Genomic DNA, 24,278 nt, shown 5'->3' with positions numbered 1-24,278 from the left:
CTTAGTTCCCTCCACCACTCTCAATCCAAGAAAGCATCTGAACTTTACTCAGACCAAAATACTTCTCTCTCACAATATAATTCTGAGTTTCACAAATGGAGTCGAAGACCATTCAAGGATATCTTCAAAAAAAGACCATTTTGGTTACTGGAGCCACAGGCTTCCTTGCAATGGGTACACTGTCCTCTCTCTCTCTCTCTCTCTCTCTCTCTCTCTCTCTCTCTCTCTCTCTCTCTCTCTGTAACTGTATTTCAAATCGGCATGCAGTATTTTTGGAAAAAATACTAAGGGTTCAACCAGATGTGAAAAAGGTCTATCTTCTTTTAAGAGCTCCGGATATCAACTCAGCCAGGGATCGCATGCATAATGAGGTTTACCTAAATATACAAATTTACAACTTCCATATAGATTATATAACTCATATAATAGATTTCTTTTCAATTCTGACGTGCACCTTATTTTAATGTTTTGATATATTAAGATCATAGGAAAGGAGTTGTTCAAGGTTCTAAGGGAGCAATTGGGTGCATATTTTGATTCCTTTATATCGGAAAAAGTTGTGGCTATCCCAGGAGATGTAAGTTCGGAAAACCTGGGAATGAAAGACTCCAAATTTAGGGAAGAAATGTTGAATGAAATACAAATTATACTCAACTCTGCAGCAACGACCAAATTTGATGAAAGGTAAGAGTATTCACCATACAATTGAGGTAATGCATGCGTTCTCATTTCGCTAACAAAGTTTCAGTTATATGGATCATACTATTTAAAGTTCCACTTTAGTCTTAGTTTACAAGCGACTTGTACTACGATCTAGTGATATTTTTCTTCACTTGTAAGTATGAGTTCTAAGAGTCTACTCTCATGAATGGCGAATTCGATATCAAATTATTGATATAACTCATTGTGTGGGTTAGCTCAGTCCTTTTGTGTGTGTGTGTGTGTGTGTGTGTGTGTGTGTGTGTGTGTGTGTGTGTGTGTGTGTGTGTGTGTGTGTGTAAATTAGTAGCGAAATTTATGTCTACCAAATTGTATTATATTGAGTTAATGTACGATGAATATATCAAAAATATATTAAAATGAATTAATAATATTGAGTTAATGTACGATGAATATATCAAAAATATATTAAAATGAATTAATATACCTAAATGAAGAACACAAAATGTATCGAAATATATTATATAAAAAAAAGGCTAAATTGTAGTAAAGGTGAGTGATTTAACGAAAGGACCACAAGTGCAAGACAGGGCATAATTCGAGAACAAGCGCAACTATTAGTAGAGTTCGGAGACCAAAACTAAACTTATGGTATAGTTTAAGGACCTTTGTTATAATTTAGCCTATAAATGTCTACAAGAAATTATATTATGATGAATGAAATAAAAATTAAGATTAAATGTAATTAATACATAAAAATTAGGAAGAAAAGGAGAAATAAAACATCAAAATATAATAAATATAGGGGTGTGCTATCCACACACCCATTTTTACTTCTCACACACTCCTCTTAATTTTCGACATTCAGATCGAATGAATTGACGAAGATCAAAGCACAAAAATTAACGAGGGATGTGAGAAGTAAAAAATGGGTGTGTTAAATATATGAGATGATTAAATTTAGTGTGATATGGACATTGAGTCAACGGACTACAATTAGTTTTTAATCTTACACAAGGTTTTAGTGTAAAAGCAATTTTTTTCAAGGACTAAAATAAAGTTTTTTAAATAAAATCTTTTGGAATATATACGACATTATCTATAATATAAAAGGAGTGAGCTAAGCCTTACAATGGTAACCATTGTAGTTAACTGTACATTGCAATTCATGGACAAATCTCACTTTCTGTTTAATTTCTTGACGAAGCACTCCTTGATCGCATGGAGGTCATCTCATCGGTCCTTATTATAAAAGAAAAACTAATGAAAAGAGCTTGAAAATTTTTTGTTTTAATCAAAAAGACAAAAAGGTGTTTTAAGTGAATAGTGCCAGAAGTGACTTTTTAGAGTAAAAATATCATTTTCGTTAAAAGTAAACAGTACTAGAAGTGTTTCGTTAAAACTTCCTATTATAAAAGCACTTCCACCCCTATCAAATTGCCCAAGCAATTGAGCTAGGCAATTACTGCCCTTAGTGAACAGTAACTATCCGAGTGCATCTTTATCCCTAAAAAAAATTGTCCAGGTTGTTGGTATTAAAATAATTTTATTAAAATAGTAGAAGACAATTTTATTATTAATTTCGGATACGATTTTTAACTAATCTCGTCACTCCACATGTATTACCCGAAAGCATGGTACGCATTTACACAAAAAAAAACTAATTTATATGGACTGTTAGATTACAAAAAAAATTGTAATCCAACAAACCAGATTTTGACACGTAAGCCATCGATAACAATTGGACTTTGTCTAATTTTTCCTTCTTTATATTTTTTTTCCAAAAAATCTGGAACGTTAAAGAGAAAATCCAACGGACTAGAAAGTGCCACGTCACCCATGGTGAGTGCACCTGCCTGGCTGGCCCCAGCCCTGTTTTCTTGTCGGGCCACTCGCTATTCTCCTGCATGTAATGCACGCACTGGCAAAAAAGAAAATTATAAAAAAAATGACGTTAGCTTGACGTCAGATCCACTAGTCTATGGGCTGGCAATTTAAGCCTGGGTTGTTTGTCGGGCTCGGCTGGAATGATTTTGGGAAGGGAAGGGAGGGATTGGATTGCCCAATAGCCGATATATTCATGGTATGGAAGTGCTCTAGGGTGAGTCAGCGTCTCCTTCTCTTCTCCCAGTATGTAATATCTGCAGGGTCATGTGATTGCTAAGTCAAGAAAATAAATACAAAGTTGGTCTTTGTCCTTCAAAATAGATACGCAGTAGACTGATATTTGTGTGCAGGTATGATATTGCGCTGGACGTGAATACATTCGGAGTTCTTCATGTTTTGAGTTTTGCGAAGAAATGTTTAAAACTGGAGATGCTTCTCCATGTATCAACCGGTCAGTTCTCTGTGTTTGTTTGTCCTTAATTTGGTACAACCTTTATTTATTTATCCCTTTTTTTTTACATAATAAAACTTTTTTGAAGTCTTACTCCTTGAATGGATACGTAGTTTTTGCTTAATTTATGGTGATTAATTGGTGAACTTTTTTCCAGCTTATGTGTGTGGTGAAAGGGCAGGACTCATAGCAGAGGACTTATCATCTTCATTAATTGACGACATAATAAATAATAATTTCGAATTACATGAAAAGAAGTTGGTGGAGGAGAAATTGAATGAAAGAAAAGCACAAGGTGCTTCTGAAGAAATTATTACCCGTACCATGAAGGATTTGGGCATTGAAAGGTTTTAATTAGAGCATCATTATCTAATCTAATTGTGCCCTATATTACTCTTCACATATGAATTTTATACTGTGGCTTACTAAATCAAAAGGGAAAAAAAAAGTAAAAGTGTTGGTAGAATTGTTTTTTGAACTCTTAACAATTCAACATATATTGTGCCATTCAAATTAAGTTCTGGACTTCTGTTAATTTATTTGTATTTATTTGATACAATTATTAGGGCTAAACTTTATGGATGGCCAAACACCTATGTATTTACAAAGGCGATAGGAGAAATATTTCTGCATCACTCAAAAGATAATCTACCTCTAGTTATCATCCGCCCATCCGTTGTTACTAGCACTTATAAGGAGCCATTTCCAGGTTGGACTCAAGGTTTGAGGTAATGAGCATTGCCTTGCATGTACCCTAAAATCTTTATTTCAAACATATATTTATCTAGTACAATTAGTATGGTCCTCTTTAGAACTAAATGTGAGAATGTAAAAACTGTATGATGGTTTTCATTTAGAAAATATGATCCTCCTTTGACAAGGTGACAGCTAAACTCATATATCTGTTATATTTTGTGTGACTACAGAACCATTGATAGCATAATTGCTGGTTATGGTAAAGGAAAGTTGAAATGCTTACTTGTTGATCCTACGTCGGTATTTGATATGGTGAGTTCAAAGTAAATCAATCACCAAACCCCTCCCCAACGCACAAATACATTATACATATTATGTAGATCATGCATGTGCGTAAAATGTGTCTACGGGGTAAGCTTCTTAGCGGGGTGCCATGCACATAAACTTTGTTGGGGTCATTTTCGTAATTAAATCTTCTATATTAAAAGAAAATTACGAGTGTCGATATGCACATCCACCTGGCATATTTTTCCTACCACCTTATATTAGTTTGTCATCTACAATTTAGTTATAAAATAAATGAGAACATATGACAGGTGCATGTTTAGATATAATAGGACTCAAAATTTTAAAAATGGAGGAATTCGAGAACAAACAAAACATGATGGAGACTTTTTGCAAAAACAAGCATACCATAAAAGAAAATTTGCAAATAAACTAACGAACAAACGAAATATCTAAACTATATATTAATGAAATTTTTTTTGTTAATCAAAAGAGGGTAAAAAGACATTTTTGTTTCCTATTACAACAAAAAAGTTAAGGACAGTAATGTAATTTTACAAAACAAAATTTTTCTTTTTTTGTTTAAGCCTCACCTACAAGTGATTTTATCATCTTTTTTTTTAAATGTAAAAAAACAAACAAACAAACAAGCAAACCTCTATCCCTCTCCTCACTCCCACGTTCTCTCTCACTCATTTGTATGTGCGCATATACTAGTAACTATGAACATTATTTTACACTCAACGAGGTTGCCGAGACGGCTACAACCGAATGACTATATCTTGACTGTTTATCATACTACAAACTATATTATAGGGAATAAAACTAAGCCCACCCCCCCTATCATCTGTTCAACAAAAAAAAAAAAAAAAACCCCTTAAGAAACCCGAACTCGGATAGGCTGGACTCAAATTCTAAACTAGTAAGAAAAATCCAAATAATTAAATAAATACTAATATTTTCTAACACCCCCTCGTCAAACATATGACGGTACACGACATGATGTGGATGCAAGTTTCATTATGCTAACTAAAGATACAAATTCCCATACAAAACTCCATCGGTGCAAGTCCAAGATTCATGTGCCAGTGCCAGTAACAATTCTCTAATCACTCGAATGCTCACCAGTACAAGCACTTGAGTGACATTCACAGAAAACTTCATATAGGCTAGAAACACGTGTGGGCCTAAAAATTACTAAACCAATTTTTACTTGCCCGTGTGGGCCAAAACCAAACAGCAAAGATTTTTTGTCCTCTTTCATTTTGTTTCCTTATTTTGTTTTCTTCCTTCCTTCTCTCTGCCTTTCTTCAATTCGTGCAAAACCAATTGCAGCAAACAAGTCGCTCAAACCTAAGGGATTGCGGCAAACAAAACAACGTAGTGCAAAGTCAAACTGCAGAAAGGGACTTCATACGGTTTGTGACATATCCAACTCATGCGGGTAGGGTAAGTAGGGGTTTCGGGTTGAGTAGGTGCGGAGGTTTATAGGCTTATGTGCACGACAACGAAGGACAACGGGTTGCGGAAACGCGTCAAGCTGCAGGTGCAATGGTGTGGGTTGAGTGCAAGTGGTTCGAGTAGAGATTCATCGATGGGAAACAGTGGTCGGGTTCTGGATTTCTGATTACAGCAGCAATGCGGGTGGATGTAGCAGCAGAGATGGTGGTACGGGTTAAACTGTAGGTTATCCAAGGCGGAGACGAACGCGACCTGAGTTTGTGGTTCTCGGGTCTGGGCTTCGTCAATGAAGAAAGTTGGAGTTTCAACATAAAACCAATTGGCAATATGAGAAGTAGCCCAACCTCTTATAAGCCCGTGCAAGGTCCCTCTTCACATCAATGTGTGACTCATTCTCTACACACTCTCTCATGTGTGGCTAATTTTCAAGCCTAAGACATGAAAAACACAATGGGGTGAAGTCGAGCGTGTGCGGCTGCGGCCGTTTGGCTTCACACGTAGAACAACCTACTCTGATACCATGAAGAAAGTTGAGGTTCCACTATAAAATTAGTTGGCAATATAAGGAGTAACCAACCTCTTATAAGCCCATGCAAGGTCCCCCTCCCATTAATGTAAGACTCATTCTTACACATGGAACAACCTATACAGGTCATTGTTGTAGGTCCATAAGACTTGGGTCAACGGGATGCATACGGTGATGTTCCGATAATCGAGCACACTGGTGATGCGGGCTTCTAGACTGAACGACGGGGATTCCAAGCTTCAACTTTTTCTTTTTTTCTTTCTAAAAATGAACGACAAACAAGGAGTAACCCAAACGAGAAAGCAAAAAAAGTTTCAAGGTACAAAACTGAACAAAACAAACTATCAATGACAGATAAACTAATATGAACAAACAGAAGCAAATTAAATTTGGAAGGATCAAACCTACTCTGATACCAAGTTGAAAATAAACCGACGAACGAACGAAATATAACTATGAACATTATTTTATTAAACAAGATTGCCGATATGTCTACAACCAAATGACTACATCTTGACTGTTTTGTTTATCATACTAAACTACGAACTACATTTGTAGAGAACAAAACTTAAGAAACCCTAAGGTCATATCCAACCAAAAGGGACTATAGCTCTAGCCAAAATTATAGCCCTGCAAAAATTATTTTTAAATGAATAGTGTCAGACTCATATACCATCTCCAACCGAATGAGCTAAACATACCCTTGTCAATAATTTATTATTTTTAAGTTTATATTTTAAATTTATTGGTTAATTCAATTAAACTAACTTTGGATGTTTTCAAATCTAACCGTTGAATTTGAATCAATTATTGCAACTGAGGAGCTAGGCCCCAAAAGGGGCTAAGAGGCAGCTAAGATTGCCTAATGCCCCTTTGACCAAATAATGGCTTGGTGGGCTGCATAGAATTATAGCCCAGACATCGATTAAAGATAAGTTTTTTGGCAAATCGGCATTTTTTGGCTTTTGAAGTTTTAGCCCTCTCTATTGGAGCTGGTCTCATAGATAGGTTGGGCTCAAATCCTAAGCTAACAAGAAAAACCTAAATAATTAAATAAACATAAAAAATACTAATATTTTACAACAAGAAATGAGTATTTATAAATACCAACTCTGACTACCAACATTTCCGAAGATCGACTTCGATCTGTAGCATTTTACAAAACCCTGATCAAGCTTGTAGTCCTTGCGCAACAACATAGATTTCACTCCTAGGGTTCATCCGTCAAGAGCTGGTGACTAAGGGATTTTACTTCATCTTCGCTTGCTCTCTTAAGGTTTCGACTTGTGGAAATGTTGGGTTTTTTCTTCTTTTTTTTCTTTTTAATTTTTAATTTTCTTTTAGTGTAGATATTATCGTTTGTTCAGAAAAAATGGTTAATCTCAGTTTACTACCCTAAAGTTTCTTAGTTTTCAACATTTGGTACATCAAGTTTTTTTGTCCCAGTCTTTACCTAAGGCCATCTCCAACCGATTCGGCCAGAAGGCCATAGGGCTAAAAATGGCCCGAAATGACACGAAAACCGTCTCTAACCGAAGGCTAGGCCAAATGGCTCATGGGCCCAACCAGGCCAAAATTGTGCAATCAAGCCAACTGGCTGGCTCGAACCAACCAGCCAGCCAGCCCTGGGCCAACCCAATGGTTTAAATCCAATGGCTACCTGGCATCAACATGACGCCAGCTAGCAACAGCTAGCTGAAGTCATGCTGATGCTAGGTTACTGTTGGATTTGAATTTTTTTTTTTTTTTTTTTTGGGGACCAAATTTAAAAAAATAAAAATAAAAATTCTAATTTTTTTCCTATAATTACCTAAGCCATTAAACAACATTAAACAACACCAAACAATATTAAACAATATTAAATAACATTAAACTTAAACAACATTAAAGAACACAATCTCCACCCTAGTACTACTTGGGGAAGTTATTCAAACTTAAACAACATTAAAAAAAAACATTTAACAACAAAAAACTTAAACATCTACTCCATGCTTCTTTTAGCCCAAAGATATGCAACAAGATCCTGTTGTAGGTACTTGTTTATGGCATGCGAACGTATGATCCTATGGTGCCTCATGTACTCATTTAAAGAGATATTATCAGTTCTTGGATCCAAAGGCAAATTAGGTCCATCATATATTTTTGCACTAGCCCTCCTTGACCTATTTGGATCATCTTGGTCGTCATCAGACTCTCCATCAATATAGCCATCTCGCTTATCCTCCACAATCATGTTGTGTAATATGCTACACGACATCATGATGAAGTTCAATTTATCTAAACTCCACCCTCTTGTCGGTTCCTTAATGATCTTCCACCGTGCTTGTAGAATATTGAAAGCTCTCTCAACATCTTTCTAGTATGCCTCTTGATGTAATCCACAGAGTTTGCAATTGCTTGGACAAGTGACGCCCACTTTGGGTAGATGTCATATGCCAAGTAATACCCCATATTGTACTGACGCCCGTTGATGTAATAGTCAAGTTGAGGTGATTTACCCTCCGTCAGGTTATTGAAGATGGATGAATGCCCAAGTACTGTAATGTTATTTTGGGATTCTGGGACTTCAAAGAAAGCATGCAGATCCATATGTCAAACGAGGCAATCGCCTCTAGCATAATAGTTGGCCTTCTTGATCTTTTGCTAAAGCTTCATTGCCATCCGGTGGGATAGTTCTTCCACTGCCAATGCATGCAATCTAATTACCCTATCATGCTCAGAAAGCCACAACCTTCAGCTTTATGAATGAGCCGATCCAAATCGACTTCATTTAGTTCACGGAGGTACTCTTCTTTGTAAATTTAAACAACTATGTGATAGAATTCAACAAGATTATCAAGGCATGTAGACTCGAACATACCATATGTATCATCCATTGCATCATCTAGGGAGGCATAGGCCAGTATGCGAAGTACAATAGTAACCTTTTGATGAGGTGAGAAACCAGGGTGACCTGCTCTATCCAGCTTCTGTCAAAAGTATGGATTGACATGTTAGACATCATAAAGTAAACGGTCGAAGACATGACGCCACATCTGGAAGAGACATCTAAAATTCTCTTCTGTGTACACCGAGTTGGGGTTGAAGTAATTGTTCATCAGAGTCTCATGCGCCATCTCTCTATTTCGTGGTTTGTAAGAGAAACCAACAACATAGCCACCCTATTAAGGTTGTTCTTCAATTGGCTCACACGCCATGACCCAACCATTGCTGTCATATATGTTGTGTTGCGCCATGCTTCATTTTCTTCATTGGACTCCTCATCTTCTCGTCTCATCTACGCCCATTTATCTTCCAATTCGAAATTGGATGAGGACCCCCAGTTGGAATGCGAAGAGGATCCAAAGTTGGAATTCATTGCAAACTTGAATTGAAATAGATATTGGAGAGGGCAAAGATGAAGGTGTGTGAATTATAGCCCAATATCCACCCTATTTATGGACATTGGAAGTTGAATATAAGAAGTGCCACGTGATAAAAATCCTATCTAAAATTTGCACAACTAATTACATCTCGACATGTGGCACTTGAAATCCTATCCAAAAAATTATTGAGATTACACATCGACAAGAAATCTGGAGAGTTACTCACATATCGACACGTGTCACTCGAAATCCTAACCAAAAAATTATTGAGATTACATATCAACAAGAAATCTGGAGAGTTACTCACATATTGACACGTGACACTTGAAATCTCATCCGAAAAATTATTGAGAATACATATCGACAAGAAGTCTAAAGAGTTACTCACTCTAGCGACACGTTTCACTGGAAATCCTATCCGAAAAATGATTGAGATTACATCTCGAAAAATTATTAAGGTAGTTTAATTTAAGTAACCATATTAATTCAATTAAAATAATAAATAATGTTTGGCCTATGGCCTTTTAGCCCCCTTAGTTGGAGATGGTTTTTGGTCATAGGGCTATGTTTGGCATTTGACCCTTTGCCCCCCTCGGTTGGATATAGTATGAAATATGACATCGCACTGTCCAACCGAAGTAGGGTCAGAGGGCTCCCTTTAGCCCTACAGCTCTCCAAGAAATTAATATTTTAATGAACAGTGTCAGATCATATTTCATACCATCTCCAACCGAGGAGGCCAAATGGTCATAGGCCAAACATAATTTATTATTTCAATTTAAAGACTACAACAACTTAAATTTAAAAACTACAACTTAAATATTAAAAACTACGATTTAAATTTAAAAACTACAACTTAAATATTAAAGACTACAACAACTTAAATTTAAACACTATAATCATCATCATCATCATCTGCCATTGAAGGAGTATAGTCGGATGTAAACAACTCCCGTCGGACCATAATTTCCCTCTTTTTCCTATCAAAATATGCCTTATTCATTGGAGCGTAATCTGAAGTGTTCCTTTGCATGTTCCTATCATCCATCTCTTCTTGTATTTGTTTTACCCGTTCTTCGTGCCTACAGTTCCTTTCTTCTGCAACAAAAGCATTTTGCTCCACCATTAATCGCAATGAGGCTGCCATTTCCTGTTGAAAGGCGTAATCATCCTTTGCCTTGCCCTTTTCCTTCATTTTTAGGCCTTGTTTCGTCTCGTACCCCTAGGTATGGAACCTTCACCCGGAGACGGATTTTCTACCCTTGTTTCTTGAATGGTAGGAGATCCATCTTCATCCCCATCCTCATTTAAGGATGCTTTTCTGAACACCGGCGTAGGACCAACTCTTTGTTGAGGTGGATCTTCAAATAACATCCACCCTTTACAAATTTCCCAACAACCGTGATGACTAAAGGGTTTGGAGTTGTCCTCTATATACAATTCCTCCACTTGGTGTACCTAAAAAATATAATTACAAAAATTAAAGGAAATTAATTTATGAAATTAAATGTAATATAATTAAATATTTAAAATGAGTTGTGAAAACACTTACTTCGTCGTGGTAATTGGCTCCGCTTTCATGTCTGCTTGCGGTCTTTAACACTGCTTGATGCCATTTATTCAAACTTGGATGAAGATGTTTTTTCTATCTTGAAGAACAACTCTTGTGATTTTGGAAATTTGGTGGAGTGGTGCATTCGTAGAACTCATAGTACTTTTTTGACGTACAAGTCCAAACACCTTCACTTGTTTGAGAACTTCCCCTCACACTATCTTTCAAGACCCATCTATAAGCCCTGCAAAGAGCTTCATCATCTTTTTGGGTCCAAGCCCTACCTTTCCTTGCAGATGTGGCCATTTGAAAATTATTGAAAAAATTGAATGAAAGATTATTGGAAGAGGTAAGAGAATAGAATGTGAAAAATTGAAATATAATGAAGTAAGATAGTATGGAATGGTGAAAATTATGTGAGAAATGGCTTAGGTATTTATAGGAAAAAAATTAGAATTTTTTATTTTTATTTTTTAAAATTTTGTCCAAAAAAAAAATCAAATCCAACGGCTACTTGGCGCAAGGTAGTTGTTGGATTTGAACACTTGGGTTGCCCTACGGTTGGCTGGCTGGCTTATTTGGGCCAGCCGATTAGCCTGATTTGGTTTTTTGGCCCAATGGGGCTCACAAGCCCTTTGGCCTAGCCCTCGGTTGGAGACAGTTTTCGTGTTATTTCGGGCTATTTTTAGCCTTATGGCCCTCTGGCCGGATCGGTTGGAGATGGCCTAAAGTCATATTTCTGGGACACTTTCATACCTCCATTAAGTTTTTCGTCAGAAGCTTTATTAACTGATTACGTGGCACCCACGTGGATAATGCTTAGGCGCCACGTGTTAATATAAGCCACGTGGATACAACAACAACAACAACAAAGCCTTTTCCCACTAAGTGGGGTCGGCTATATGAATCCTAGAACGCCATTGCGCTCGGTTTTGTGTCATGTCCTCCGTTAGATCCAAGTACTCAAGTCTTTTCTTAGGGTCTCTTCCAAAGTTTTCCTAGGTCTTCCTCTACCCCTTCGGCCCTGAACCTCTGTCCCGTAGTCACATTTTCGAACCGGAGCGTCAGTAGGCCTTCTTTGCACATGTCCAAACCACCGGAACCGATTTTCTCTCATATTTCCTTCAATTTTGGCTAATCCTACTTGACCTCGGATATCCTCATTCCCAATCTTATCCTTTCTCGTGTGCCCATACATCCCACGAAGCATCCTCATCTCCGCTACACCCATTTTGTGTACGTGTTGATGCTTCACCGCCCAACATTCTATGCCATACAACATCGCTGGCCTTATTGCCGTCCTATAAAATTTTTCCTTGAGCTTCAGTGGCCTACGACGATCACACAACACGCCGGATACACTCTTACACTTCATCCATCCAGCTTGTATTCTATGGTTGAGATCTCCATCTAATTCTCCGTTCTCTTGCAAGATAGATCCTAGGTAGCGAAAACGGTCACTTTTTGTGATCTTCGCTAGATTGCTCCGGTCATTAGTGTGGATAAGTATATAAATGGATAGAGATAGGAAAGCAAACACAAGATGTACGTGGTTCACCCAGATTGGCTACGTCCACGGAATAGAGGAGTTCTCATTAATTGTGAAGGGTTTACACAAGTACATAGGTTCAAGCTCTCCTTTAGGGAGTACAAGTGAATGATTTAGTACAAATGACATTAGGAAATATTGTGGGAGAATGATCTCGTAACCACGAAACTTCTAAGTACTGGAGTGTGGTATCGTCTTGACTTTCCTTATCTGTCTCATAGGTAGATGTGGCATCTTCTCTGGAAGTACTCTTCCTCCATCCAGGGGTGGTATCTGTAACTGGTGGAGATGCACAAGGTAATGTATCAATGTCACTTGAAGCTTACTTGTAGTTTCAGGCTTGGTCAAGCGCGATACAAACCATGTAGTAGGAGTCCCCCAAGTCGCCGAGCTAGGGGATCTACTGAAAGAGGTAACAGACAAGGTAAGCAATCAGAGCTCCGGCTGATTGTTCACATTCTCCCTATCTTGCAGGCAGCATGAAGGATAAAGAGAAGAAAAATGAGAAGAGATGATATGGGATACTTTTGCTTTTGAAGAAGTAACTTTCCACAGGCTTATTCTTGAACTGGGCTGGAGGGTTTTCTGGTTTCCTCCAGAGTATAAGGCCGACTGAAGAATTTGAGGGTCAAAACAAGTCCATCAAATCTAGAGTACGTTCGACCCTGCTGATATGGGATACTTTTGCTTTTGACAGAGTAGTGGATGTATCGGCACGTGTGCTGTTACGCTTGTCTCCACATGCTTCCTTGTATCCTTCTCACTTGCCCTATCTGTTCCTCAGGCAGATGCGGTATCTTCCCTGGAAGCAAAAGATGTTGAAGATGAGTACTCGAGAGCAATGCCAGGTAAGTAATCAGGTAAGGGGTTCCAGGCAGTCAGCTTCTGGCTGGAAGCTTGATTCCAAGTGCTGACTGATTGCTCTCTTTCTCCTTGTCTTGCAGGTAAGAACAAGGCCAAAGGAAAAGACAGGGAAAAAGCATGATATGGGATACTCTTGCTGTTAACCCTGATGATATGAGATATTCTTGCTCTAGTATAGCTTGTTTACAGAGGTATTATCGGGGGGAAAGAAAGCTGAATATTTCGAAAGGCTTCGTTGGGAGTGCCCTCTCAGATAAGAGGAAGGGTTGAGCATTTTTGCAGGTCTGCCTGTCCGTTGGGGATGGAGGTCGACATATATAGGAGTCTCCCTAACATCAAGTAATAATGTTATTCCTTTACCCTGCTTGGTCATAGCACGGTAGTGGGAGCTGCCAGCTTCACAAGTTTTAACTCTGTCAGAGCACTTTGAAAAAATGGTCTGTGGTATCTGGAAAGCTGATGTTGCGTGTGAAGATTACAGACAAGCTTTATCCAAGGAGATCCGGCTCTTGAAGTTGGGAAAGTGGTGCTTCTTCGGTTTTCGAACAAGCAATCCTGTCGGGGATCTGGCTCTCGAGATTCGGAGAACGATGCCTCTTCGATTTTTGAGAAAGCAGTCCTGCTGGGGGTCTGGCTCTCGAGATTCGGAGAGCGGTGTCTTCGATTTTTGAGAAAATAATCATGTTGGGAGTCTGGCTCTCGAGATTCGGAGGGCGGTGCCTCTTCGATTTTGGAGCAAGCAATCTTGTTGGGAGTGTTTTCTCGAATGTGAGTAAAGGTTGGGCATGTTTGCTAGTCTACCTTGCCACGAAGCACAGAGGTTGACACACAGGGACTTTCCAATTATCCAGCAGTGGTACTGTTCCTTTACCCTCTCTTCGATTTTTTAGAAAGTAATCATGTTAGGAGTCTGGCTCTCGAGATTCGGAGGGCGGTGCCTCTTCGATTTTGGAGCAAGCAATCTTGTTAGGGGTGTTTTCTCGAATGTGAGTAAAGGTTGGGCATGTTTGCTAGTCTACCTTGCCACGAAGCACAGAGGTTGACACACAGGGACTTTCCAATTATCCAGCAGTGGCACTGTTCCTTTACCCTCTCTTCGATTTTTGAGAAAGTAATCATGTTGGGAGTCTGGCTCTCGAGATTCGGAGGGCAATGCCTCTTCGATTTTGGGGCAAGCAATCTTGTTGGGAGTGTTTTCTCGAATGTGAGTAAAGGTTGGGCATGTTTGCTAGTCTACCTTGCCACGAAGCACAGAGGTTGACACACCGGGACTTTCCAATTATTCAGCAGTGGTACTGTTCCTTTACCCTTGTGGGTAATAATATGGTAGCTAGGCCTTCAAAATTTATGTGTCTAAACTTTGTTAATGTTGTTTCTTTGCTATTCTTTTACCCTTCTTGGTCAGAACGATGTAGTGAGAGTTGCAAGCTTCAAGTGTCTCAACTTTGTCAGAGAACTTTGGCAAAGTTATATGTGGTACCTATGAGCTACTGTTGCGTGTGGGAAGTGGGTGATTGAACAGTACGATTCATGTGCTTTTTACTTCGCCAGAAATCTTCAACATAATGCCCATAATTTCCGCAAAGCTGAGTGTGCGTGTGACAGGTGCTGAGAAGGCTGGAAAAGTAGTCTCAACTTTGTCAGAGAACTTTGGCAAAGTTATATGTGGTACCCATGAGCTATTGTTGCGTGTGGGAATTGGGTGATTGAACAGTACGATTCATGTGATTTCTACTTCGCCAGAAATCTTCGACAGAATGCCCATAATTTCCGCAAAGCTGAGTGTGCGTGTGACAGGTGCTGACAAGGCTGGAAAAGTAGGTGCCTCTTCGATTTCTGAGATCGGCCCTCGTGGTCTCTGAGCAGCCCAGCTTTTGAGAAAGCAAACCTCTTCGATTTCTGAGATCGGCCCTCGTGGTCTCTGAGCAGCCCAGCTTTTGAGAAAGCAAACGCCTCTTCGATTTCTGAGATCGACCCTCGTGGTCTCTGAGCAGCCCAGCTTTTAAGAAAGCAAACGCCTCTTCGATTTCTGAGCAGGCGCCTCTTCGATTTCTGAAGCTTCGTCGAGTGCAGATTTTTATAGGGGCTGACATTAAGTTCCAAAGCACACTTGAATATCCACCAGTAGAAGCTCCATTCTTGTACTTCTAAGATCTTGATTTGTCCGACCTCTTCTCTCTTCAACACCTTTGAAAATGTCTGGCCCCTCCGACCGTCGTTTTGACTTGAACCTTGTTGAAGAGGCAGCCCCACCTTCTCCAGACAACATATGGCGCCCATCCTTCGTCTCCCCTACTGGTCCTCTTACCGTTGGGGATTCCGTGATGAAGAATGATATGACCGCTGCGGTAGTGGCCAGGAACCTTCTCACTCCCAAAGATAATAGACTACTTTCCAAACGATCTGATGAGTTGGCTGTTAAGGATTCTCTGGCTCTTAGTGTTCAGTGTGCAGGTTCTGTGTCTAATATGGCCCAACGCCTATTTGCTCGAACCCGCCAAGTTGAATCATTGGCGGCTGAAGTGATGAGTCTCAAACAGGAGATTAGAGGGCTCAAGCATGAGAATAAACAGTTACACCGGCTCGCATATGACTATGCTACAAACATGAAGAGGAAGCTTGACCAGATGAAGGAATCTGATGGTCAGGTTTTACTTGATCATCAGAGATTTGTAGGTTTGTTCCAAAGGCATTTATTGCCTTCGTCTTCTGGGGCTGTACCGCGTAATGAAGCTCCAAATGATCAACCTCTGATGCCTCCTCCTTCTAGGGTTCTGTCCAGTACTGAGGCTCCGAATGATCCCCCTCCGGTGCCTTCTCTTTCTAGGGCTCTACCGACTGCTGAGACTTCTCCTAAGTAACCTTTGTGAAGGCTCCCTCTTGTTTGTTTATTTTGACTCAAGTATATGTACATATTTGTAACTTATCGGGGATATCAATAAATAAGCTTTCCTTCATTTCAACGTATTGTGTTAAATCACCAAAGCCTTCTTCGCTAAGTTCTTTGAATTTTCTTTTGTTGAAGCTTTGTGAGTGGAGCATGTAGGTTGAGGTAGTCTTCCCTTAATTTCCCGAGAGCGAGGACAACTTCTCGGTTGGAGACTTGGAAAATCCAAGTCACTGAGTGGGATCGGCTATATGAATCTTAGAACGCCATTGTGTTCTGTCCTGTGTCATGTCCTCCGTTAGATCCAAGTACTCTAAGTCTTTTCTTAGGGTCTCTCTCAAAGTTTTCCTAGGTCTTCCTCTACCCCTTCGGCCCTGAACCTCTGTCCCATAGTCGCATCTTCTAATCGAAGCGTCAGTAGGCCTTCTTTGCACATGTCCAAACCACCGTAACCGATTTTCTCTCATCTTTCCTTCAATTTTGGCTACTCCTACTTTACCCCGGATATCCTCATTCCTAATCTTATCCTTTCTCGTGTGCCCACACATCCAACGAAGCATCCTCATCTCCGCTACACCCATTTTGTGTACGTGTTGATGCTTCACCGCCCAACATTCTGTGCCATACAGCATCGCCGGCCTTATTGCCGTCCTATAAAATTTTCCCTTGAGCTTCAGTGGCATACGGCGGTCACACAACACGCCGGATGCACTCTTCCACTTCATTCATCCAGCTTGTATTCTATGGTTGAGATCTCCATCTAATTCTCCGTTCTGTTGCAAGATAGATCCTAGGTAACGAAAACGGTCGCTCTTTGGTATTTCTTGATCTCCGATCCTCACCCCTAACTCGTTTTGGCCTCCATTTGCACTGAACTTGCACTCCATATATTCTGTCTTTGATCGGCTTAGGCGAAGACCTTTAGATTCCAACACTTCTCTCCAAAGGTTAAGCTTTGCATTTACCCCTTCCTGAGTTTCATCTATCAATACTATATCGTCTGCGAAAAGCATACACCAAGGAATATCATCTTGAATATGTCCTGTTAACTCATCCATTACCAACGCAAAAAGGTAAGGACTTAAAGATGAGCCTTGATGTAATCCTACAGTTATGGGAAAGCTTTCGGTTTGTCCTTCATGAGTTCTTACGGCAGTCTTTGCTCCTTCATACATATCCTGTATAGCTTGGATATATGCTACTCGTACTCCTTTCTTCTCTAAAATCCTCCAAAGAATGTCTCTTGGGACCCTATCATAGGCTTTTTCCAAATCTATAAAGACCATGTGTAAATCCTTTTTCCCATCTCTATATCTTTCCATCAATCTTCGTAAGAGATAGATTGCCTCCATGGTTGAGCGCCCTGGCATGAACCCAAATTGGTTGTCCGAAACCCGTGTCTCTTGCCTCAATCTATGCTCAATGACTCTCTCCCAAAGCTTCATTGTATGACTCATTAGCTTAATACCCCTATAGTTCATGCAATTTTGTACATCGCCCTTATTCTTGTAGATAGGCACCAAAGTGCTCGTTCGCCACTCATTTGGCATCTTCTTCGTTTTCAAAATCCTATTGAAAAGGTCAGTGAGCCATGTTATACCTGTCTCTCCCAAAACTTTCCACACTTCGATTGGTATATCGTCTGGGCCTACTGTTTTTCTATGCTTCATCTTCTTCAAAACTACAACCACTTCTTCCTTCCGGATTCTACGATAAAAAGAGTAGTTTTTACACTCTTCTGAGTTACTCAGCTCCCCTAAAGAAGCACTCCTTTCATGTCCTTCATTGAAAAGATTATGAAAATAACCTTTCCATCTATCTTTAACCGCGTTCTCTGTAGCAAGAACCTTTCCATCCTCATCCTTGATGCACCTCACTTGGTTTAGGTCCCTTATCTTCTTTTCCCTTGCTCTAGCTAGTTTATAGATATCCAACTCTCCTTCTTTGGTATCTAGTCACTTATACATATCGTCATAAGCCGCTAACTTAGCTTCTCTCACAGCTTTCTTCGCCTCTTGCTTCGCTTTTCTATACCTTTCACCATTTTCATCGATCTTATCCTTGTATAAGGCTTTACAACATTCCTTCTTAGCCTTCACCTTTGTTTGTACCTCCTCATTCCACCACCAAGATTCCTTTTGGTGTGGGGCAAAGCCCTTGGACTCTCCTAATACCTCTTTTGCTACTTTTCGGATACAACTAGCCATGGAATCCCACATTTGGTTAGCTTCCCCCTCTCTATCCCACACACACTGGGTGATTATTTTCTCTTTGAAAATGGCTTGTTTTTCTTCTTTTAGATTCCACCATCTAGTCCTTGGGCACTTCCAAGTCTTCTTCTTTTTTCTCACTCTTTTGATATGTACATCCATCACCAACAAGCGATGTTGATTAGTCACGCTCTCTCCTGGTATAACTTTGCAATCCTTACAAGTTATACGATCCCCTTTCCTCATTAGAAGAAAATCTATTTGTGTTTTTGACGACCCACTCTTGTAGGTGATCACATGTTCTTCTCTCTTCTTAAAGAAGGTGTTGGCTAAGAAGAGATCATATGCCATTGCAAAATCCAAGATAGCTTCCCCATCCTCGTTTCTCTCCCCAAAACCATGGCCACCATGAAAACCTCCATAGTTGCCTGTCTCCCTGCCCACGTGTCCATTTAAATCTCCTCCTATAAATAACTTCTCCGTCTGAGCAATTCCTTGCACCAAGTCTCCAAGGTCTTCTCAAAATTTCTCCTTTGAACTCGTATCCAACCCTACTTGAGGTGCGTACGCACTAATCACATTGATAAGTTCTTGTCCTATTACAATCTTGATTGCCATGATTCTATCTCCTACCCTCTTGACATCTACAACATCTTGTGTCAAGGTCTTGTCCACGATGATGCCAACACCGTTTCTCGTTCTATTGGTGCCCGAATACCATAGTTTAAACCCTGAGTTTTCTAGATCATTTGCCTTACGCCCAACCCACTTAGTTTCTTGTAGGCACATAATATTTATCCTTCTCCTTACCATAACTTCTACTACTTCCATAGATTTTCCCGTCAAGGTTCCTATATTCCACGTTCCTAAACGCATTTTGCTCTCTTGAACTCTACCCTTCTGTTCTAGCTTCTTCACCCTTCCCCGTCTAATAGGATCAAAGTACTTCTTTTGTGTGTCCCGTGTAAAGTTGATAGGAGCATATGCTCCCAAACAACTTTGAGTGGAGTCGTTCGAAAAGAAGTTTCTATAGCCCCCTTGCTCATTTAACACTGCATCCGGGTGCCAATGGAGATACAGCGACCCTTGCTCACTTATCACTGTGCTCGGGCCACACAGCGTGCCACTTACGGGTGACGCTCTAGCTTTAGCGCGATTTCGTTCTGGATTCATTTTCATAAGGATTCGACGTAATCATGGAGTGCCGGCTGTCGACTACCTGACGCCCTCCCCCTCCTCCTTTATCCGGGCTTGGGACCGGCAATGTAAGATAAACTTACACGGCGGAGTTAATATAAGCCACGTGGATATTAAAAAAAATTTAAAAACTTAAAAATTAAAAAAAAAATTAATTAAAAAAATTATTCTTGGCTATCTCGTACTTCACGTCCCTCCTTTCTCTCATTTGCACCCATTCAACCCTTTTCTCCACATCACTTCTTGCACATCCACCCTTCCCTCTTCAACTCCACCCACCCACCCACCCAAACCTCTTCTTTTCTTCGACTCCCTACGCTCCGAATGCGACACCATCCCCCTTCACGCCTCCTTCCAATCCGACATAGATGAAACTGAACCTAATCAATGCCAACATCCGATCGGACCCCACCATTATCCTCCCTACTGTCGTCTATTTCGACCTCGTCTGCTTGACGGTGGCGTTGCAAACCTAGGGAAAGCTAGTAGCTAAGCTCTCGAGCTTCCACGACAGAGACGTTGGGGACTTGGGTAGCATCTTTAGGATGCGAGAAGGTGAAATCTTGGATTTGGGTCCTTCATTTCCTGTTTGGATTCTCGAAAAATTGAGACCAAAATCTAGGATTGGCGGGGAAAATGAGAGGGAACACACAAGATTTTTTTTTAATTAATTTTTTTTATTTTATTTTTTAATATCTACGTGGGTCCATATTGACACGTGACTCCTAGTCATTGTCCACGTGGGTGCCACGTCATCAGTTAACGAAGTTTTTGGGGTAAAAAACTGTTTACTACCCTCATGTTTCATGGTTTTCAACATTTAGTACATCAAGTTTTTTTCGTCTCAGAGTCATACCTAAAGTGTAAATTTTGGGACAGTCTCATACATCCGTTAGTCAAACTGTTAAATTTGCCGTTAATTGTGACGTGGCGCCCATGTGGACAATGACGTGGCGCCACGTGTCAGCCACGTTTTTTTTTTTGTGACACGTTTTTTTTTTTTTTTTCTTCTTCTTCTTCTTCTTCTTCTTCCACCCGACTGCAAACTTTTTTTTTTTTTCTTCCTCCTTCTCCTTCTTCTTTCCTCCTTCTTCCTTCCCCTTCTTCTCCTTCTTCCTTCTTCTTCCTTCTCCTTCTCCTTCTCCTTCTCCTTTTTCTTCCTCCAAATCTGGGGAATTTTTTTTTTTTTTTCTCTTTCTTCTTCTTCTTCTTCCACCCGACTGCAAACTTTTTTTTTCTTCCTCCTTCTCCTTCTTCCTTCCTCCTTCTTCCTTCCCCTTCTTCTCCTTCTTCCTTCTTCTTCCTTCTTCTTCCTTCTCCTTCTCCTTCTCCTTTTTCTTCCTCCGAAGCTGGGGATTTTTTTTTTTCTCTTTCTTCTTCTTCTTTCTTCTTTCTTCTTCTTCTTCTTCTTCCACCCGACTACAAACTTTTTTTTTTTTTCTTCCTCCTTCTCCTTCTTCCTTCCTCCTTCTTCCTTCCCCTTCTTCTCCTTCTTCCTTCTTCTTCCTTCTCCTTCTCCTTCTTCCTTCTTCTTCCTACTCATTCCTCCTTATTCATTCTTCTTCTTCTTCTTCTTCTTCTTCTTCTTCTTCCTCCGAATCTACCCAGATTCTTTTTTTTTTTCCTTCTTTCTTCTTCTTCCTCCTTCTTCCTTCTTCCTTCTTCCTTCCCCTTCTTCTCCTTCTCCTTCTTTTTCTTCTTCTTCTTCTTCTTCCTCCGAATCTGCCCAGATTCGGCTTTTTTTTTTTTCTTCTTTCTTCTTCTTCTTCCTCCGACTGCAACTTTTTTTCTTTTCTTTTTTTCCTTCCTTCTTCTTCTTCCTCCTTCTTCTTCTTCTTCTTCTTCTTCTTCTTCTTCTTCCTTCTTCCTTCTTCCTTCCTCCTTCCTCCTTCCTCCTTCTTCTTCATCTTCCTCAAAAAAAAAAAAAAAAAAAAAAACCGAATCTGGGCAGATTCGGAGGAAGAAGAAGAAGAAGAAGAAGAGGAAGGAAGAAGGAGGAAGAAGGAGAAAGAAAAAAATAACTTCCCCAGATTCGGAGGAAGAGAAGGAAGAAGGAGAAGAAGGGGAAGAAAGGAGAAGGAGGAAGGAAAAAAAAATGTTGCAGTCGGGTGGAAGAAGAAGAAGAAGAAGAAGAAGAAGAAGAAGAAGAAGAAGAAGAAGAAGAAGAAGAAGAAGAAGAAGAAGAAGAAGAAGAAGAAGAAGAAGAAGAAAAGAAGAAAGAAAAAACAAAAAAAAAAAAACGTGGTTGACACGTGGCGCCCAGTCATTGTCCACATGGGCGCCACGTCACAATTAACCGCAAATTTAACAGTTTGACTAACGGATGTATGAGATTGTCCCAAAATTTACACTTTAGGTATGACTCTGAGACGAAAAAAACTTGATGTACTAAATGTTGAAAACCATGAAACATGAGGGTAGTAAACAGTCTTTTACCCAAGTTTTTGATAGAAAACTTAACGGATATATGAAACTGTCCCAAAATTATGACTTTAGGTATCAAACTGGGACGAAAAAACTTGATGTACCAAATGTTGAAAACCAAGAAACTTCAAGGTAGTAAACTGACATTAACCCAAAAAAGAAAACAATACAAATTTCCATGTGACATATTTTTATTAGTGGTCGATGATGACATGTTGAAATGAATGATGAGAAAACTAGTTTGCCCATAAATTTAACAGAATTATGGATAGAATCAGACGACAGGGGATCAATTGGCAAATTTTAAAAATTTAAGTGTTAATTACCAAATAGTTTAGGGGGTTAATTTTCAACAAAGTGATAATTCAGAGGGTCAAATGATACTTCACCCTAAGTACATAATATAGCATTCTAAACTTCTTGTTATTATAAGGGTCATAATTTTAGTGCTTTTAGAATCAAATCTAATTTAGAATTTACACATTCACGCTTAAATTAGAAAGTTTACAACAGAAGGAATATTTGTTGAAGTACAAATTGGGGATATAATATTGCTGAATTTCTTTTTTCGACTTGGTAATTGCTTACACCCTAAAGTTCAATTGTATTTGTGATTTTTTTTTTTCTTTTAGATATGTATAACTGAAGATCGAATTGTAAATTACACAGATTCCTGTTGACATGGTGGTAAATTCAATAATTTCAGCGATAGTGGTGAATGCAAATCAATCTTCTATTCTCATTTACCATGTGGGATCTTCATTTCGCAACCCTGTAAAATTTTGTGATATTCACGATATTGGCTTTCGATACTTCACCAAATTTCCCTGGGTGACGAAGGACGGAAAGCCTATTAAGGTTGCGAAGTTTAGAATGCTTAGGACTATGGCTTCTTTCCGCATGTACATGCAAATTCGCTTCATGATACCTCTGCAGGTTTGTTCAACCTATTCCTTGCTAGTAATAAAACTAAAAACATGGACTATAAAGTACTTAATGTTCCTTTAATAGTATGTTTCGTTATTCTTGATATCGCACGTGCTTGTTTTGTTTCTTCTCTTTTTATTGTTTTCCTCTCATATATTCTTCTTTGCATCTTTGAAGGGATTAAAGTTCGTAAATAAGGCATCATGCCGATATTTCAAGGATATATATGCTAATTACAGTCGAAAACTCAAATTGGTAATGCGCATGGTAGAGCTGTACAAACCCTATCTGTTATTCAAGGGCATGTACGTATGCTTTATTTGGTGATTAAACTAAGTTTTATGGTTAATTGTAATTATGCATAAATCTTATGATAATGATTAACATGTTTTCCCTGGTAGATTTGATGACACCAATTCGGAGGAGCTGCGAAGGGTGACAAATGAGAGTTACATAGACGCAAAAGAATTTAATTTTGATCCCAGGTGCATTGATTGGGAAGACTACATTATGAAAACTCACATTCCTGGCCTCGAAAAGCATGTTATCGTCAAATGATAACCCGAAGAATCGATGCATTGCCATTGCAATAAAAGTGTACCTTTAGGAATGTGTCAAGTTTACATCTTAGCTACATTGGTAGTGATGAAATAATTCCACACTAGTGTTGAAGAAACTATATCAACGTTTTAAGTCATTAGCCTGCGAATAATTTATGGATGGTGATGAAATAATTCAACTGTAGTGTTAAATGAATTATTTTCAAGAGTGACTGCATTAAATTTACATTTGCATTGGCGTTTGAATTAAATTTCCGCACCACCGCAGATGAAGGAAAGTGCTAGAACAGTCACCTACACAAGAGAACAAACAATCGTGAAATTCCTAAAGTATCGGTGTGGTACCGGCCAAAAGTTCTCAATAGCCAAGTTAGTATTGTTAGAATTTGGTGGTGTATACGTATGTTTGTAATTTGTATATTTGAACAAGAACAAAATTGTATCAGAGTTGAATGATATAGAGGAAGAATATAGACTGCGATTCAAAAGAATGTTACTCTGCAAATCTTATTCATAAGACTAAAAACCTTACGACCTCAGCTATCGTTAGGTTACATAGTTGAGGGAGGATTCTCTTTTACATCATGAAATCCTAGCCATCCATCCTACAACTTATAAGCTTAAGATATAGCTCTTCTTAGACCTATAAGTCATAACAAACAAATACAATTAAAAATATCCACCTGGCAATATGAGCACAAAGCCAATTTTAACATTATAATTGACTTAGTAATACAAAAAATTAGATCACCAATTTATAATTCAAACAAAAAATTA

At 39.2% G+C, this 24,278-nt stretch overlaps 1 protein-coding gene and 1 long non-coding RNA gene across 5 annotated transcripts; one reads left to right on the top strand and one right to left on the bottom strand.

Moving 5' to 3' along the window:
• LOC126587398 (probable fatty acyl-CoA reductase 4) lies at positions 1–24,006 on the top strand. 4 transcript variants are annotated; one of them, XM_050252439.1, is made up of 10 exons: positions 1–174; positions 268–371; positions 482–684; positions 2,898–2,998; positions 3,156–3,345; positions 3,565–3,726; positions 3,925–4,006; positions 22,684–22,950; positions 23,119–23,246; positions 23,343–24,006. In XM_050252439.1, the coding sequence occupies exons 1-10, from the start codon at positions 96–98 to the stop codon at positions 23,497–23,499; spliced, it is 1,473 nt and encodes a 490-aa protein (XP_050108396.1). In that variant the 5' UTR covers positions 1–95; the 3' UTR covers positions 23,500–24,006. The 4 variants fall into 4 exon arrangements, with proteins under 4 accessions (XP_050108396.1, XP_050108397.1, XP_050108398.1 ...); XM_050252440.1 differs by having other exon boundaries at positions 23,119–23,196; positions 23,343–23,470; XM_050252441.1 differs by lacking the exon at positions 22,684–22,950.
• On the bottom strand, positions 20,374–21,539 carry LOC126587400 (uncharacterized). Its single transcript, XR_007611048.1, has 2 exons — positions 21,018–21,539; positions 20,374–20,817 (listed from the first exon to the last, which is right to left on the bottom strand). It is a non-coding gene; the product is annotated as an uncharacterized LOC126587400 (long non-coding RNA).
• Positions 24,007–24,278: the final 272 nt, after the last annotated feature.

This window comes from Malus sylvestris, chromosome 10 (genome assembly GCF_916048215.2).
Source record: "Malus sylvestris chromosome 10, drMalSylv7.2, whole genome shotgun sequence".
Taxonomy (NCBI): Eukaryota; Viridiplantae; Streptophyta; class Magnoliopsida; order Rosales; family Rosaceae; genus Malus; species Malus sylvestris.
This window is presented reverse-complemented; position numbering and strand designations above follow the sequence as displayed.

Excerpts from the sequence above, each read along its gene's own strand:
- LOC126587398 (XM_050252439.1), top strand. The coding sequence starts at position 96 with ATGGAGTCGAAGACCATTCAAGGATATCTTCAAAAAAAGACCATTTTG. Across the intron at positions 3,727-3,924 it reads GGTTGGACTCAAGGTTTGAG|AACCATTGATAGCATAATTG; the intron begins GTAATGAGCATT and ends GTGTGACTACAG. Across the intron at positions 23,247-23,342 it reads TATCTGTTATTCAAGGGCAT|ATTTGATGACACCAATTCGG; the intron begins GTACGTATGCTT and ends TTTCCCTGGTAG.